The 16,776-nt window shown below is 53.4% G+C and overlaps 1 protein-coding gene across 13 annotated transcripts in view; it reads right to left on the reverse strand.

The window, feature by feature from the left end:
• Positions 1 to 1,735: 1,735 nt before the first annotated feature.
• Positions 1,736 to 16,776, reverse strand: part of IMPDH1 (inosine monophosphate dehydrogenase 1) — a 30,639-nt gene continuing 15,598 nt past the window's right edge. For 6 of the 13 annotated variants that reach the window (XM_073809903.1, XM_073809901.1, XM_073809904.1 and 3 more), the window contains one exon: positions 15,507 to 16,502. In XM_073809903.1, coding sequence (XP_073666004.1) covers positions 16,276 to 16,502 — 227 coding nt within the window. In that variant the 3' untranslated portion in view covers positions 15,507 to 16,275. Of the gene's footprint in view, positions 6,462 to 10,134; positions 10,225 to 13,680; positions 13,885 to 15,506; positions 16,503 to 16,776 lie in introns of those variants that run through there. The other 7 variants (XM_033863207.2, XM_033863210.2, XR_012334062.1 and 4 more) reach the window with 6 other exon arrangements.

Here is a 16,776-nt window from a genome sequence, read left to right on the forward strand (position 1 = left end):
GTGTCTGGGTTGGAGCACAGTTGTGCATGGAGATACCATACTGAAAAATACTGAAAACAAAGGGATTAAGTGACCGCGCCATATGGAATGCGGAATGCTGAGCTTTCTGACACCATCAGGGTCCCCAAGTGCTGGAAGCAGGACCTAGGCAGGAAACTGGAAGACACTACTCTGGGGTATTTCACCAGTGCACGAGGAAAGACCTAAAGATACTGACATAAGAAACAGCCCAGCCAGCCCGCCCTACGGTGGCAAACCCAACCTCTGAGCTCAGAGTTTCTGACTAGCCTCCCTCCCACCTACACGACCTTAATCACGGCCAAGTGTTACCAGACATCCAGGAAATTTTCTAATGCAGAAGACAGCCACAAAACAATCAGAAAAAAAGTAACTTGGAGGAAACAGGTTACACAGGGAGAAGAAAGTGTCAAAAAGACTACAGTTAATATCCTTAGAGAGATAAAAGATACAGCATCCATGAAACAGGAACAAGATGATCTACAAAGGAACATCCAAAGATGTTTGTAGCAAAAGCAACAATTATGTCTAAAATCATGACAGCAGAAACAAAAACATTCAACACAGAGATAGGCAGATAAAGTTGATACAATCTCCCTGGAAAGTAAAGCAAATATACAAAGAGATAGAAAATATAGGCGGGGAGGGGCTTCCCTGGTGGCGCAGTGGTTAAGAATTCACCTGCCAATGAGGGCGACACGGGTTCAAAGCCCTGGTCCGTGAAGATCCCACATGCCCGCGAAGATCCCACATGCCACAGAGCAACTAAGCCCGAGCACCACAACTACTGAGCCTGGGCTCTAGAGCCTGTGAGCCACAACTACTGAGCCTGTGTGCTGCAACTACTGAAGCCCGCGAGCCCGTGCTCCACGACAAGAGAAGCCACCGCAGTGAGAAGCCCGCGCATTGCAACGAAGAGTAGCCCCTGCTTGCCGCAACCAGAGAAAGCCTGTGCACAGCAACGAAGACCCAACGCAGCCTTAAATAAATAAATAAATAAATAAATAAATAAATAAATGTATTTTAAAAAAAAGAGTAAAGGAGAAGCCAAAATATCATTATATTGTGAAACATTTGGAAAGCCATTAGAAAAAAAAATGTGATTAGGTTAAAGCTAAATATCCCCATCAATAGTTTTTCTATACAAGAATGGGGAGAAATATCCCATTCGATATAGGCAAAATGCATTAAAGAAAGAAAGAAACTTATTAAAAAATGAAAGGAACCTATGTGATGCAAACTACAGAACTTCACTGAGAGATATAAGAGACTTTGATAAATCCTTCCACAATGTATACATGTGTCAAATCATCACATTGCACACATTACATATCTTACAGTTTTGTCAATTTGTACCTTAATAAAGCTGAGAAAATAAAAGAAGCTTTGATCAATGGAGAAACCAACCTTGTTTCCGGATAGAGCCTCTCAATATTTTATAAAATCATTAATTCTTTCCAACTTGATTCGTATGTTGAGCACTATTCCAATGAAAATATCAATGAGATTTTTTAAAATTTGAAATAATTATTCCATAGCCCGTCTGTAAGAATAACAGGCACAGGAAGAGAAAGAGTGGCAAACGGGATGTATGGCAAAAACTTGCTCCTTGGGTAGTGTGTATTGATTTACATAAATACTAAAATATAGTACAAAGCTATACTACAAAGTATAGCTATATAGTACAAAGCTATATAGTACAAAAATATACAAAAGCTATTTTTATAAATTTATTTATTTATTTTTGGCTGCGTTGGGTCCTCGTCGCTGCACGTGGGCTACTCTTTGTTGCAGTTGCACGGGCTCTAGGCGCGCGGGCTTCAGTAGTTGTGGCACACAGGCTTAGTTGCTCCGCAGCATGTGAGATCTTCCTGGATCAGGGATCGAACCCGTGCCCCCTGTATTGGCAGGCGGATTCCTAAGCACTGTGCCACAAGGGAGGTCCCTATTGTTATGCAATTTTTAAAGGTTACTTTCCATTTACAGTTACTACAAAACATTGGCTGTATTCCCCGTGTTGTACAATACATCCTTGAGCCTATGTTACACCCAACAGTTTGTATCTCCCACTTCCCGCCACTGGTAACCACTATTTTGTTCTCTATATCTGAGAGTCTGCTTCTTTTACGTTATATTCCCTATTGTGTTGTACTTTTTAGATTCCACATATAAGTGATACACAATGATTTTTTTAAACTGTGATTCTGGCACAAGAATCAATGGGGAGGGGAAAGCAGTGGGAAGAAGCACTAGCTAAGCAACTGGCCCATTTCTTTACTCCTCACGGCAGAACTCCAGTTGTCTGCACCATCGTCTCCACTTCTTTACCTCCTACTCCAGCCCGGCTTTCCATCCCCTTGCTCTACTGAAACAGCTCCTGTCAAGCCGTGTGTCAAGTCACGATGACTTTAGGTTGCCAACTGCAGTAGACGTGAATCTTCTTCCTTGACTTTCCTGAAGCAGTAGATGCCCTCCATCACTTACCCCTCCTCTATCACTCACTCCTCTTGGCTCTGGAGACACTGCACCTGCCTTGCTCCCCTCCTTTGCCACTTGGCCTTCTCCACTTATAGTCTTGTCTAGGCAATTTCACCTGGTAATATGGTTTTAAACACCAACTCTGACCTCTAAGCTTCAGTCTCATATTATCTAACCACCTACCTGACTTCTCTGCTTAGCTAAGAGATGCTTCAAACTTGTCATGTCCAAAAAAGAACTCTTTCCCCCAATCATTTCCCACGAAAAACCAGTCAACCTCTCCACCAAAAGAACTTTTCCTCCGGTCTCCCTCATTCTTTCCTATTTTATGTAATACTACTACTTTTCCCTATTCAGTTGACTAACCAAATATCTAGCTGTGGTTTCTGATTCCTCTCTTGCTCTCACCCTTGCATCGAATTCATCAGCAAATCTAGGCAGCTTTATCTCCAAAAGACTTCTCACATCCATGCTCTTCACTGCTCTCTGCCGCCATCACTGTCTCACCTAGATTACTGCTTTCTGTTCCCAACCCCTGGCAGCAACTGATCCTTTCACTGTCTCCACAGTTTTGCCTTTTCCAGAGTGTCAATTGGTTGACAGCGTACAGTTTGTAGCCTTTTCAAATTGGCTTCTTTCATTTAGTAATATGTGTCTAGGCTTCTTCCATGTCTTTTCACAGCTTGATAGCTCATTTCTTTTTAGTGCTGAATGATATTCCATTGTCTGGATGAACCACAGTTCATTTATCCATTCACTTACTAAAGAACATCTTGGTTGCTTCCCAAGTTTTGGCAATTATGATAGAGCTGCTATAAACATTCACATGCAGGGACTTCCCTGGCAGTCCAGTGGTTAGGACTCTGCACTTTTGATGCAGAAGGCGCGGGTTCCATCCCTGGTCGGGGAACTAGGATCCTGCATGCTGCCTGGTGTGGTCAAAACAAACCAACCAACCAATGGACAAAAAGAAAATTCATGTGCAGGTTATTGTATGGACATACGTTTTCAACTCTTTTGGGTAAAAACCAAGGAACACAATTGCTAGGTCATATGGTAAGAGTATGTTTAGTTTTATAAGAAACCACCGAACTATCTTTCCATTTTGCGTTCCCACCAGCAATGAATGAGAGTTCTACTGCTCCACATCAGCACCAGCATTTGGTGGTGTCAGTGTTTCAGATTTTAGCCATTCTGATAAATGCATAATAGTATCTCATTGTTGTTTTAATTTGGAATTCCCTGATAACATATGATGTTGAGCATCTTTTCCTATGCTTATTTACCATCTTCTTTGGTGAGATGTCTTTCAGATCTTTTGCCCATTTTAAAATTGAGTTGTTCATTTTCTTCTTGTTGAGTTTTAAAGGTTCTTTGTATATTTTGGATTACAGTCCTTTATCAGATATGTCTTTTGCAAGTATTTTCTCTCTGTCTGTGGTTTGTCCAAATACTACTGTTTAATCAGAAAAAAAAGAGCTCTTCAGATTCAACACAACACACATCACCCAGGCGAGTGCCTCGACACCTTAAACACCTCCATCATCCAAGAATCCTATGATCTCCCTGAGTCCCACACTACGATCCCCCTCACCTGCTCCCAGTGGCCTGGCTAGCATCTTCCCTCAGCCACTGCCCTGTCTAGCTTTTCTGAGCTCACCTGTTCTCTCTCACTTCCTCTCAACCATGCTCTGAGGCTTCTTGCCCTTCTCCCAGGTCTGAGAATGAGGCCACATTCCACTGATACTCCTAGCAGCCAAGAACCAGCCACCTGAGAGTGGAGTTTGGTTTGGTCCTGAGAGGCAGAGGGAGGGAAATGGCAGCGTGGAAGGGCCATGGCAAGAATCAGTGAGAAGAGTCAGGCGTCAGGTCTGGGATGAGGGCTCCTCAGTCCAGCTGTGTGGGGCTGCCCTCTCCCAGGAGGTCAGAACACCTCCCCAGCACCCAGAAGGCCAGTGCCTACCGGTGACTGCCTGCTCTCTCCAAGAGAGATGAAGAAAAATGGGGGTGAATGAGAAGCAGAGTGGTGAGAGGAAGGAGTCTCGAGGAACGGAGATGGGGACACTCCTGCTGATGGTTCCTGGGGTGGGGGAGCTGGGCTAGGCTGGCAGAGGGTCCCTCCAGGGAGTCCCTGTGTTTCATCTCTTTGTGTCTTTAGCTCAAAGACACAAAGCTTTAGCTCAAAGATTAGGAGTGAATAGAGCAAGGGTCAGGGGGGTCTGCTGCACACATCGCTGTGTAATTTTTTTTAAAAAGAAGAACGGTGCTTTAATCTTTTGACAAGGGCAGCTGTTCCCAAATGTCTGCTTTGTGGACCTCTATCTCCTTGTTTTCTGCAGTCCTGAGACTTAACTCTACCTTACTGTTTTCCAGTGTATCAGATTCCTCATTTGCAAAATGGGATAATAACAATCCTTCCTCGAGAGAGTCCCTGGGACCACTAGATGAGCCCATATATAGAAAATGCTTTGAATATGTAGAAATGGCACATTGAAATACTTATGGAAGTGTTTGCTACCATATTACTATGGTATTATGGTTCCAGGAGTGACAAATAAAGCCTCTGGGGTGAGTGGAGGAGGTGAAGTTTGGGGGCAGTGTACAGAAGAGGCTCGTAGGGGATGCGGTACCAGGAGGGGGTGGGGATAAGTAAGAGACGGAAGTGGCTAGGAGAGGAAGATTCCTACCCGGGGATGGGCTACGAGGTGCACTCTAGCCAGCAGGTAGAGAGAGGTAAAGAGCTTGCGGCTGGTAGGAGCTGTGATACCATCTGCAAGGCTGATCTGTTTAAGTTTTATAGGACAGAGTCGGCCCCAGGGAAAAGTGTCCTGGTTCTCACATCCCGGTGAAAAAGCACATGCCCTGCTTAGAGCAGAGGTCCCTGCCCTGCCCCTCCCATCCTGCCCAGACCCTTGGACCACCCAGGCTCAGGATAAGAGGGGAATGGGGCAAAAGGTTGAGGGCTGCACTGGGGGCCCTGCCCCGCCTCCCACACAAAGCTCGGCTGGGCTTTGGCTTTTGACAACCTGACGTCTTCCCACAAGTGCCCAGAGAACCCAGCTGTTGCCCGCAGCAGCCGAGCGGAGACCCGCGGCCCCGAGCGCTTCTGCCCACCACCCTCCCCGTCCTGGTGATGCCCCCAGCCCTCAGGTGCTGGGAGGACAGACTGGAGCAGCTGAGGGACCTGCGGGGCTGAGGGAGGATGACAAAAGCCACCGCGGCAACACCCATGTGCGGCCTGGTCAGGGTGTAGGTGGGGGTAGGCACCCCCTTCTCCGTCTATCGCCAGAGGAGAAGCCAGCAGGCCGAACGAAGGGCTGGCTCCCCCGGCTACCCGTGCAGGCCTCCCTCCTCCTGTGGCTGGGGAGGAACCTCACAGCAATCTCCGGTCCTCATCTCAGCCCTCTTCCCAGTTTCCTGAGACCTGATGCCTTCGTTATGTAAATGGCAAAGTTGATGCCGGGGACACGCTTCTACCTCACCTACCACAGCACCTGGGCCGGGCGGGGAATGAGGGAGGGGATGGGCTCCGCTGCCTGGGCTGCCCTTCTGGATGCCCTCGGGTCCCTTCCCTCGCCCTCACATCCCCTCCCCCTGGAGCGCAGGCCATGGGTACCAGTGGCCCTACTCCCACCTGATCTGGTTGCCTGTAGGAGGCGGGTTGGCGGAGCCCCTTGTAAAACTTTTCTAGGAAAAAGGGCACGCGTGAGGGAGCGAACCAGAAACACTATTGCCTCAGGCGGTTGGAGCAGATGCTTATAACATGCTTCTTGTTTTACTACGTGAAATAAGTCACTCATCAAACTCTACCAATAACAGTAATAGTAATAATAATGTGTCTGAAGCAGCCTCACTTGGGAACCGGGAGACCTGCGTTCCAGTCCTGTCTGGGGCAGAGCTGAGAAGAACATTCACCCTTCTTCTTTCAGGGCCTGACCGCTGCCAATAGGAGGGTGAGGTCACGTCTGCAGGACAAGAACAGGAAAAGCTTGGAGGGCGGAGACCCCCGGGAGATTCAGGGCACGCAGGCGCTTGGGAGGCAATAAGGGAAGGCAGAGGTGGGCAGTAAGTTGCTGAGGTGAGGACAGCCCACTTCATCCCGGCCCCAGGCAAGGCTGCGCTCTGCCCTGAGGGGAGGGCTGCACCCACTCAGACCCTCACAGCCAGTGGGAGGGAGGGGCAGGGAGTGACATGGGAGGAGGGCAGAGAGACCTACTGTGAAAGCTCAAAAAATACTGAATCAGCGTTTCCCTGGTGGCACAGTGGTTGAGAGTCCGCCTGCTGATGCAGGGGATATGGGTTCGTGCCCTGGTCCGGGAAGATCCCACATGCCGCGGAGCAACTAGGCCCGTGAGCCACAACTACTGAGCCTGCGTGTCTGGAGCCTGTGCTCCGCAACGGGAGAGGCCGCGATAGTGAGAGGCCCGCGCACCGCGATGAAGAGTGGCCCCCGCTTGCCACAACTAGAGAAAGCCCTCGCACAGAAACGAAGACCCAACACAGCCATAAATTAATTAATTAATTAATTAAAAAATACTGAATCACTGACTGATTGCAGGGGAGAAGGGACCGCAGGTGGAGCCTCTAAACCCGTGCCATTCACAGTGTGCACCGTCGACCAGCCCCTCGTCCCAGCGACACCTCACAGCCTTCTTGGCCTTGGCCCCTGGTGCTGAGTGCGCCAGCAACAGTCCGGTTAAGAGAAGGGAGCCCCGGAAAGGGGGGGTGAGGGCCAGCCCCAGAGTAGGGTTTCTTGATCCTTGGAGGTCGAACTCCTTCTGAGAATCTGGTGGAAATTCTGCTCCCGCTGCCCAGAAAAATAGACATACAACCTGACACGCATGGCAGGGGGTCCGCCAGAGCCCATCCATGAACCCCAACCCACAAAATCCTCTCTCTTCTTCCCATCCCGATATTGCCCACCTACCTACTCCTCCATGCACCATGCCAGGGCCCCAGGAGCTAAGACACAAGCCCTGCCTCTAGGAGCTTGCAGGCCAGACCAAGATGCACACCCAAGGGACTCAAAGCAAAAGCAGAGGGGCCCGTGTGGGAGTTCCCAGGAGGGAGGGGCTCATTTCCAATCTGAGGAGGCAGCCTTGGGATCAGAGCAAGCCCACAGGCTCTGGAGTTGGCCGGTCTCTTCATTTATACAGTGGAGATCAATGACCGCCTCACCGGGATGGCGTGGGGTAGTGTCAACGGTATTTAGCGCGGAGCGAGGCTCAGGTAAACGTGCCATTGGCCCAGCTGGGCACGGTAAGTTGAATAACGGCCCTCCAAAACTGCCCATATCCTAAGCACTGGAACCTGTGACTCTCTACCTTAGATGGCAAAAGGGACTTTGCTGATGAGACCACATTAAGGGTTTCGAGGTGGGGCCGTTATCATGGATTATCCAGGTGGACTCAATGATTACAAGAGTCCGTACTAGACAGAGGCAGGAGTGTCAGAGTCAGAGCAGATGTGACAATGGAAGCAGAGGTCAGAAAGGCAGGGAGATTTGAAGATGATGCCCTGCTGGATTTGGAGATGCAGGAAGGGGTCCAGAGCCAGAGAATTCAGGTGGTCTCTAGAAGCTGGGAAAAGCAAGAGAAAAGATTCTCCTCTAGGGCCTCCAGAAGGAACACAGCCTGGAGGATCCATTTTCATCTTCTTTTTTTGTTTTGGTTTTTTGTTTGTTTGTTTTTGTTTGGTTGTTTTTGTTTTTGTTTTTTTTGGCCACACTGCGTGTCATGCGGGATCTTAGTTCCCCAACCAGGGATCTAACCCACACCCCGCCCCTGGTGGAAGCACCGATTCTTAACCACCAGACCACCAGGGAAGTCCCCATTTTCAGCTTCTGACTTCCAGACTATAAGAGAATAAATTCGTGTTGTTTTAAGAGGCTAAATTTGTGGTCATTTGTTACAGCATCCACAGTAAACTAATACACCAGGCCTTGCCAGGGGAGGCCAGAGCCTGATGGGGCGAGGCTGCAGTGCAGGAGGGAGGCTGGAGGGGGAGTTTTGCAGGGCAGGGCAAGGAGTGAGACTGCATTGGGAGGGAGGAGGGGCTGGGCATGGAGTGCTCAGCCCGTGACCTCACCCTTGGCCAGCCAGGCTGCCCTGGCATCCGGACGCCTGTCAACCCGAGGTTATATGCCTCACTGGGCCAGAAAGGGATCCCCGTGTAGCCAGGCCCCAGGCAAGGGTGGGGTTGTAGCAAAGAAGGCTGGTGCCAGGGGAGGGAGCTCAGTCAGCCCCTGGGGCTGCAGAGGCCACAGCAGTGGAGGGGGAGGCCAGCAGGGGTTGGCAAGGTACCCTGTCACCCAGGGCCCTCTGCCAGCTCGTCCTGCTCTACCTCTCTCCTGTGGGACACGAAGCACTCCCTTCCTCTCTTCTTTTTCCCTCTCCACCCCTGGGCTCCCCTAGGAAAGTGGGAGGAGGAGGGACTTGGGGGTAGGGAGCAAGTGATGGGGTCACAATCTCAGCTCAGTGGCTGAGTAGCTGGGTGACCTTGGGCAAATCTCCTTGTCTCTCTGAGCCTGTTCTCTCCTCTGGAATTGAGGAAAGAGTCTTCACTTCACGGGGCTATATTAAATGACACAATACAGTGCCCAGCATAGAGTAAACCCTCTAAGTGCAGCTGGTCTTTGTGTTATCACATGTATACACGCTACTGCCCACAGATAGAACATCAAGTTTATCTGCCCTGCTAGGTGCCCAGTTCCTCCAGGGAACATGGTGTCCTGCCTATCTTTGCATCTCAGCATTGCTACAATTACTGGTGTGTATTAGATGATGAATATGTGTTTTACCTATTCATTCACTCATTCAACAAGTACTTATGTGTAACACTGCTTTCGATGATGAAAACATATGAGGGAAAACAGACCGTATGCATGTAAACAGAGAGTATGTTTGTGATGTGTTATGAAAAACAACAAAGCAGGAAGAGGGAGTGCCAGCGGAGGGGGAAGCAGAGCGGTTTGCTATTTTGTACAGGGTGTCAGGGAAGGTCTGTCTCACAAGATGCTGCTGGAGCAGAGACCCAAGGGAAGTGAAGGAGTGAGCTCTGTGGATTTCTGGGGAAGTGGAGGGTTCAGGCCTGGTGGAAGCATTCGAGGACAGCAAGGCTGGTGTGGTGGGATCAGAATGGGTGAGGGGAGAGGGATAGAAGACAAGGTCTGCCGTAGTTGGGGCCAGATCACACATGGCCTTGCAGGCCATAGTAAAGCCTGGAGTTTACCAGGCTTTACTGTGGAAATTTACTATAGAATGGAATTGCTATTCTCCAGACAGGGTAGATTTAAGGAGGAAAGGTCTGGGAGGATAGTGAGGGAGTGTGATGGTTAATTTTATGTGTCAACCTGACTGGGCCATGGGGTGCCCAGATATTTGGTCAAACATTCCGGGTATTCATGCTGGTGTTTTTGGATGAGATTAACATCTGAATCTGTAAGACTGGGTAAAGTGGATTGCCCTCCTGAGTGTGGGCCATCTGCTGAAGGCCTGAATAGAACAAAAAAAGGCTAAGAGAGAATTTGCTCTCTTTGCCTAAGTCTTTGATCTGGGACATGGATCTTCTGCTTCCAGACTTGGACTCAGACTGGATGGCTCTCCTGTTCTCAGGCATAAATAAATATAGTGTGCCTACCTCCTACTGGTTCTGTTTCTCTGGAGGACTAACACAGGGAGTCAGAAGTCGGGTGTTGGTTATGTTCAGCACGAGATCCTGGTCAGTGTCCTGGTGGAGACATGGAACAGGCAGAGACACGAGATCACAGGGACTGAGACCAGATCCGATCACTGAACTGAATTTGAATCCTCCCGATCTCTGTCCCTTGACCCAGCTGAGGCCGGTTTTCTCCTCTGCACAACTGCTAAAGGGGAATCCTTTCCTGCTTCTTCTCCCCAGAATAGCCCTGGGCTCCAGCTTTGTGTCCTGCTTGGTGAGCTCTCCTGTCCTTGGCTTCTCCAGAGGGTTCACATAACCTCCAGAAGCCCTAAATCCCTTCCCCTCCCCAACTCTGTGGTCTCTGACAGAGGGGAGCCCCCGCAAGGTGAGGGGAGCCCTGAGCAGAGGGGTTCCCCACCCAGGCCAGGAAAGGACAGCCGGGCTAGGAGGGGTGGATGCTCTCCTGGTCTCCCAACAAGTTTTGACCCCCAGCACCCCCCATGCCAGTTTCCCTTGGGGGCTTGGACACTTCACACCCGCCAGGAGGTGCAGTGGAATGGAGGGGGACATGCAGGCAGACCCAGCTTCCTAACCGGGTGTACCTCTTATCAGCTGGTGACCTGGGCGGGACACTTTGTCTCTCTGAGCCTCATTTTCCCCATCCATAGCAAAGGGATAGGTGTGACTGCCTTATAGGGTTGCTGAGGGTAAGATGCACCTACCACAGTGGCTGTTGCTCAGTAATAAATGACAGCAGATGGCGGGTCTTTCAGACTCCTTTCCCCACCCCCCAGCCAGCCTCTCTCCTTTCTGACAGATTAGATTATTTTACCCCCATCCTGTCCTTCAGAAGCCAAATTTTACTATGGACGTGGGCAGCCAGGGAATGGTTGCCAAGGGCAGGGCTTTCAGAAAGGCTGCCGGTCGCCCAGGAAACTACCCCACTCGGGGTTCCCTGGGGTCCCACAGGTCGTTGGGTTCTTGCGCCACCTGCTGGATGCAGTGCCGCACTGCTCCTAAAGCATCCAGACCCGGGAGTCCCGCATCCCCGAGCAGAGAACACTCTCTGCCCCGCCCCTCTTCTCCTCACAGCATCTCCACCATAAAAGGTCCTTCTTACTGTTTGTCCCTACATTTTCCCAGAGGCCAGAGGCACGGAAAGGAGTTGGAAGCACTGTGAACCACAGGGAGGAGTGGGAGCCACGTCCTTCCCGGAGAACGACGAGGACGCCGGAGGGCTCTGGTAGTGTGGGGTCCGAAGGAAGTCCCTCCCCTTAATTGATTTCCTGAAGCTCGGACTCCGCAGTGCAGACACACGTTTTGTTTCTCATTAGTCCACTTTTCACCAAGAGGGAGCAGTAGGGAGGAAGAGGTTAAAATTGGGGTTGGGAGAGTGACGTGCAGGGTCACAGCCAGGTCCTTACGCAACATCCCCTCCTGGCTCCCTCCTCCTTTCCAGCGGCTCAGCCCCTGATGCCCTAGTCCTGACTTATCTTTTCTTCTCTGGGGAGAACCTCCCTACCTACCTTGACAGCATGTCAAACCCCTCGGAGCCTCAGATATTCCTGCCTCAGAGGGAACTCCCGGGGGCGAGGGGCAGAAGAGGGAGAAGCAAAAAGCCCTCTACTATGAGAGACAAGGTCTCCTGGGTTGGATTCCTGCCTGGGGCAGCCCCTGTGCTTGGCCATCCTGAGGTCATCCTGCCCTGAAAGGTGAAGGGTGAGGTGGAGCAGCTGACGTGTGGGGTCAAAAGACAGGAAGCTGTTGGGGTGCCTGGGGGGGGTGCTCCTCTTTCCCCGGTTAGGATCACAAGTGGAGAAACCCAGGCAGAGGCACACAGAGAGGGAAAGGCTGGTGTCTACCCGTCCCAGGGTAATACTGCCCCTTGCAACCCACATGCCTCCTCCCTGACTTCAACTGAGCTGGGGATGTGGATGCCTTGGGAGCCAGACACCCTGGCTCCCAGCCCAGAAGCTGAGGCCGCCAATGGGCTTAAGAGGGCGTGGAGCGGCAGGCTGGGGACCAAGGTCTTCCTGACCCCGCCCATCTTCCCTCCTGAGCTGAGCTGCCAGGTGGTAAAGGAGGAGGCTGATGCAGGTGAGTCCGAACCCTGCAGGTGAGGGGCACTGCCCTGAGGACGACAGGTACGGCGAGCGGGGGTAGTAGGGCAGGGGCCCGGGAGAAGTTGCATCCTTTGACCTTGGCACTACCCTCTCACCAGATGCCCTTACTCCAAACTCCCCTCAGCTGCAGGCAGAAGGGCTGCTGGGGGTGCACTCGGGTGGATAGAACTGGCCCCTCAACCTCCAGATGGGGGGCAGCCTGTGGGTAAAGCGGGGCGGAGGACCAGAGATGCTGGAGTTGGGGCGTGTGTGGCCCTACAAGCCTGGAGGGATACTGAAGGAGCAAAAAGCTCTTCATAAGAGTGGAGGGGGGCGCTGCCTCCCCACCAGCCCCCAGGGCTGGTCCCGCCTCCTCTCCAGACTGCACTTCCGGGTGTGAGGGGAGTGGGTGGAGGGAAAGGTTGAGGGCAGCTGAGCTGCACGCAGCTGGGGTGCTGACCCCTCCTCTCTGGGCTGGCTGACCAGTTCCTGATTGGCATTAGAACCACAGAAGCTTAAAGGGCCCTCAGAGGGCTAATCCGACCTCTCCTGAGCTACCCAGTCGTGCCATCGGAGAGCGATGTGTGGGGAAAGGTGGAGCCAGAGTTGACGGCCAACCACCACTCTTCACCTGTCCTCCAGGGTGCACCAGCCACGGCCCCGCTGCCACCCCCACCGATGTGACGGCGACCCAACTCCCCTGCTCCATCCACCTGTACTGCAAGCCGGGCCCCCTAGGGTCCCGGGGGCCCTGCCCCATGCTTATGCTTCTGCTCCTGCTATGGCTGGGGGCGCAGCCCGCTGCCCAGGCCAAGTACCTGCAGCCCTACCTGGCCTGCGGCTGCGACGTGCTGGCCGTGGAGAGCACGCTGAGCTGCTTCCTGTGCCCGCACCGGGGCCTGGGGCAAGCTGCCCGAGTGCTGGCACTGCTGTGAGGGCCTGGGGCACTGGCCAGCCGCCCACTGGCGATGCAGGCGCTCTCCCTGGGTGGCTACACCTTTGCACAGATTCTCCTGCTCGTGGGCCAGGACCTGGGGCGCCACAGCAGCGTGGCCCAGTGCCTGAGGTGCCGTATTTTCGACAGCCTGGACCGCATGGCGCTGGGTGAGTGTGCGGGGCAAGGGTGAGGGGGCACCTGGGCCACACAAACCAGGCTGGACTCCAGGCAGACAGGCAGTTCTGCCGACCAAGGGGTCTGTGATCTGCGTCTGTCCCAAATGCGGCTCTGGGTTTCCTCTGACCGTCCACCTGATGTGGCCTTCCTACCCGGAGCATCTGTTGTTTTGTCCCATCTGGGCCTCCCCCACTGTGGCTGAATTTACAACGCAGAGTGATCGTGTTGTCTGGGTCCAGCCTGGCATGCCTTTATCTGCAGCCTCTATTAAGGCTAATTTACTAAGCGCCTGTAACTTTCCATACTCACTCATATAATCCCCACAGTGAGGCCATGAAGTAGGTGCTGTGCCTTCTGAAATTTTCTTAGGACACAGGCTTTGCAGAGTCTCAGAAATCAGGTACAGTTGACTCTTGAACAACACGGGTTTGAACTGTTGCGCAGGTCCACTTATATGGGGATTTTTTCAGTAAATACGTACTGTAGCACTACAGGATCTGAGGCTGGTTGAATCTGCAGATGTGGAACAGATATGCAGATGTGGAGAGCCAACTATAAAGTTATATGCGATTTTCAACTGCGTGGAAGGTCAACACCCCTAACCCCCACGTTGTTCAAGGGCCAACTGTAATTGGATGCACACAGGCTTCCTCTACAACAGTGATTTTCGAACTTTGGTAAATAGCAGAATCACCTGGTGCTGAGTGACGATTCAGAGGCCCAGAGCCCATCCTGTTTCAGTGAGCCTGGGCCTCTGGGTTTTTAAGCTCTCTATGTGATTCCGATACCCACCACAGTTTGAGGACCACTGTGCTCTAACTTCCTCTAGAAGGACCAAACTAATGCTAACATACCAAGTACAGGAAGGTCATTGTTACAAAGTAACCCATTCTGTTCCTCAGCTCTAACTGACCAACTACATCTAGTTCAAAAGGAAAACTCATGCAGAGTGACTGGGAATTTCTCTAAAAATCCTTAGATCTTTTCCATCTCAATTCCTGGTCAAATTGCTTCCTGGATGGTTTCTGTAAAGCAGTGTGCGAGGCAAACCGTGAAACATGGCCTCGCTCTGGTCCATCCCGTCGCATCTTTTACAATCTCCTGGTATCCAGACATCCTTCTCCCACCCAGCTGGGTCACCTCAGACTCCTAGGTGCTCACCAAGGCCACAGATTCCAGGGCACACGGCCTCTGGGGACTCTCGATGACCCAGTCACTTTGCAACAACTCCTGGAGCCATTGTTGAACCAGTTCTGAACCCACCCAACAGTCCAGCACTTTCCTTCTTGTCCCTGAAGATGCCACAAAGCTGGAAAATGCCACAGAGAGAGGCTGACTCCAGGCCACGTGGCTCTTTTAGGAAGGGCCTGGGAGAGGGCAGTTACCGGCCCAGGATGCTAAGAGTGGGCTGAGGGAGCCCCTCCCTGGCAGTCATGGGGATGTTTCCAGCTCTTCACTACCCACAGCTAGGGCCTTCTGCCCCCTCTGCTTCCTGCCACCAGAGCATTCCCAGGCCATCTTCCTTGCTTCTGCCCCGAATGGTGTCTGTACCTGGTGGGACAGCTGGGTGCCCACTGCCCAACTACAACAGAGGCAGAGAAGGCAATGTGAACATCCCAGGACCCCCAACTCTAGGGATACTCAGCAGCCCATGTGTCAGTGCTGTCCCCACCAGAAGGCGGGTCCTGAGCCACACATGACAATGGGCACTGGCCCCCTCTCCCTGGTACCCACAGGTGTGTCTCAGCTGATGAGACCACAGGCCCTGGGCCCGGTGGTCAGGGCCACAGCCATGCACGCGGGCTGCACCGTTCGGCATTACGAGGCTGCGGTGAGCGCTTTCTGGCAGCCGCCCGCGAGGCCCCCGACACTAGTCTTCTACAGCCACGACGACCCCCTCTGCGACAGGGCCTGCCTGCAGGAGCTGCTGGCCAGCTGGCAGCAGCCGGGCAAGCCGGTGTGGGCGCAGGCCTGGGAGACCCCGTGCCACGCGGCCCACCTGCGCCAGCACCCCCTGGAGTGCCGCAGCACTCTCGCCACCTTCCCAGGGAGGCTCGGCTCTGATGGGGCTCTGGGCTCCAGCTTACCACCAGGGGAGGGGCTCGCTGTCCAGCGGACAAGGGACAGAGACAGGATGGCGGAGGCGTTGAAACCTCTTGATTTATTCAGAGTATTTAACATACAATGACGCAACTGTGACCCCAAAGTGTGCAAACTTAAAGCCTTCAACTGCAGCTGAGAGGAGAGGGCAGGGACGGTCCACCTGGGGGTGGGGGCGAGCCAGGAACGACGGGCCGCCTCCTCCCCAGGGCCAGGGCCAGGGGTAGGGGGCAGAGACCTCCCTCTGGCCTAGGTCAGGAGCCCAGAAGTGCCACATGGCTGAGGGGGCAGCAGCCCAGGAAGGGGCCAGAGGCAGGGCCAGGAGAGCACCGATTCTGGGGTGGGGGTTAGGGAGGGAGGTGCCCTACAGGAGAAGCCAGGAGGGGCCACGTGTCCCAGGGGTGGGAGCCGGGCCGGAGCAGGCTGCAGCAAGAAAGACCTGAGGCAGGCGCAGGGCCTGAGAGCCCAGGCTGGCTGGGCTCAGGGGGACTGAAGAAGGGGGAACCCGGGGGGCTCCCAGGGCAGCCCGGCCTGGGAGCAGTCCTGACTCTGCGGGGGAAGCCCAGGGAGGGGCCGCAGACCCTCAGGGCCTCCCCTCCTCTCTCCCTGGAAAGGAGCTGGGGAACCAGTAGTGCAAATCTGTGGACCACTCAGTTATGGAGGGAGGCTGTACCCAAAGGGGGACCCTGGGGCATGACCCCTCCGCCGCCTGGGCCTCCACCACCATCCTCAGTACAGCCGCTTCTCATAACTGTGGGCACAAGGCAAGAGGGAAACTGAGAGTGGGTATGCGGGAAGGTGGCCTCACCACCCCAGACCCCCTTGCCCAGGCCAGCCCTGGGCCGCCGGGTGGCCCCCAGACTCAGGAGAGGCAGTGAGCTGCAGAAGCCTCTGCCTGTCAGCCACAGGGGGCGGGAGGGAATGAGAAGCAGGCCACGTGCCTCTGTCCGCCTCAGGCCAAGGCTCCCGGAAGAACCATGCCAGGCCCAGGGACAGCCATGCTCCTTCTGGCCACAGCCGCAGCTGGTGGACTGTCCTCAGTGCCGGGGTGGAGAGACAGCTCAGGAAGGCACGGCCCATCCTCACAGAGCAAGGTCAGGCCAATCTGAGCCTCTGCTTCCCACGTCTCCACCCCACCCCTGAAGGCACTGTGGCCTAGGTCCCTTGTGGTCACTGGGTCCAGTCCAAGACAGGACAGCCTCAGGCCTGTGGTCAGGGACATCTCTCTGCACCCCGGGAGGGGATGGTTCCTCTGGAGGAGGGGCCACCGCCAGCTGCCCCCAGCAAGATGCTAGTACTAGGGCC

Source organism: Tursiops truncatus, chromosome 9 (assembly GCF_011762595.2).
Source record: "Tursiops truncatus isolate mTurTru1 chromosome 9, mTurTru1.mat.Y, whole genome shotgun sequence".
In the NCBI taxonomy this organism is placed as follows: domain Eukaryota; kingdom Metazoa; phylum Chordata; class Mammalia; order Artiodactyla; family Delphinidae; genus Tursiops; species Tursiops truncatus.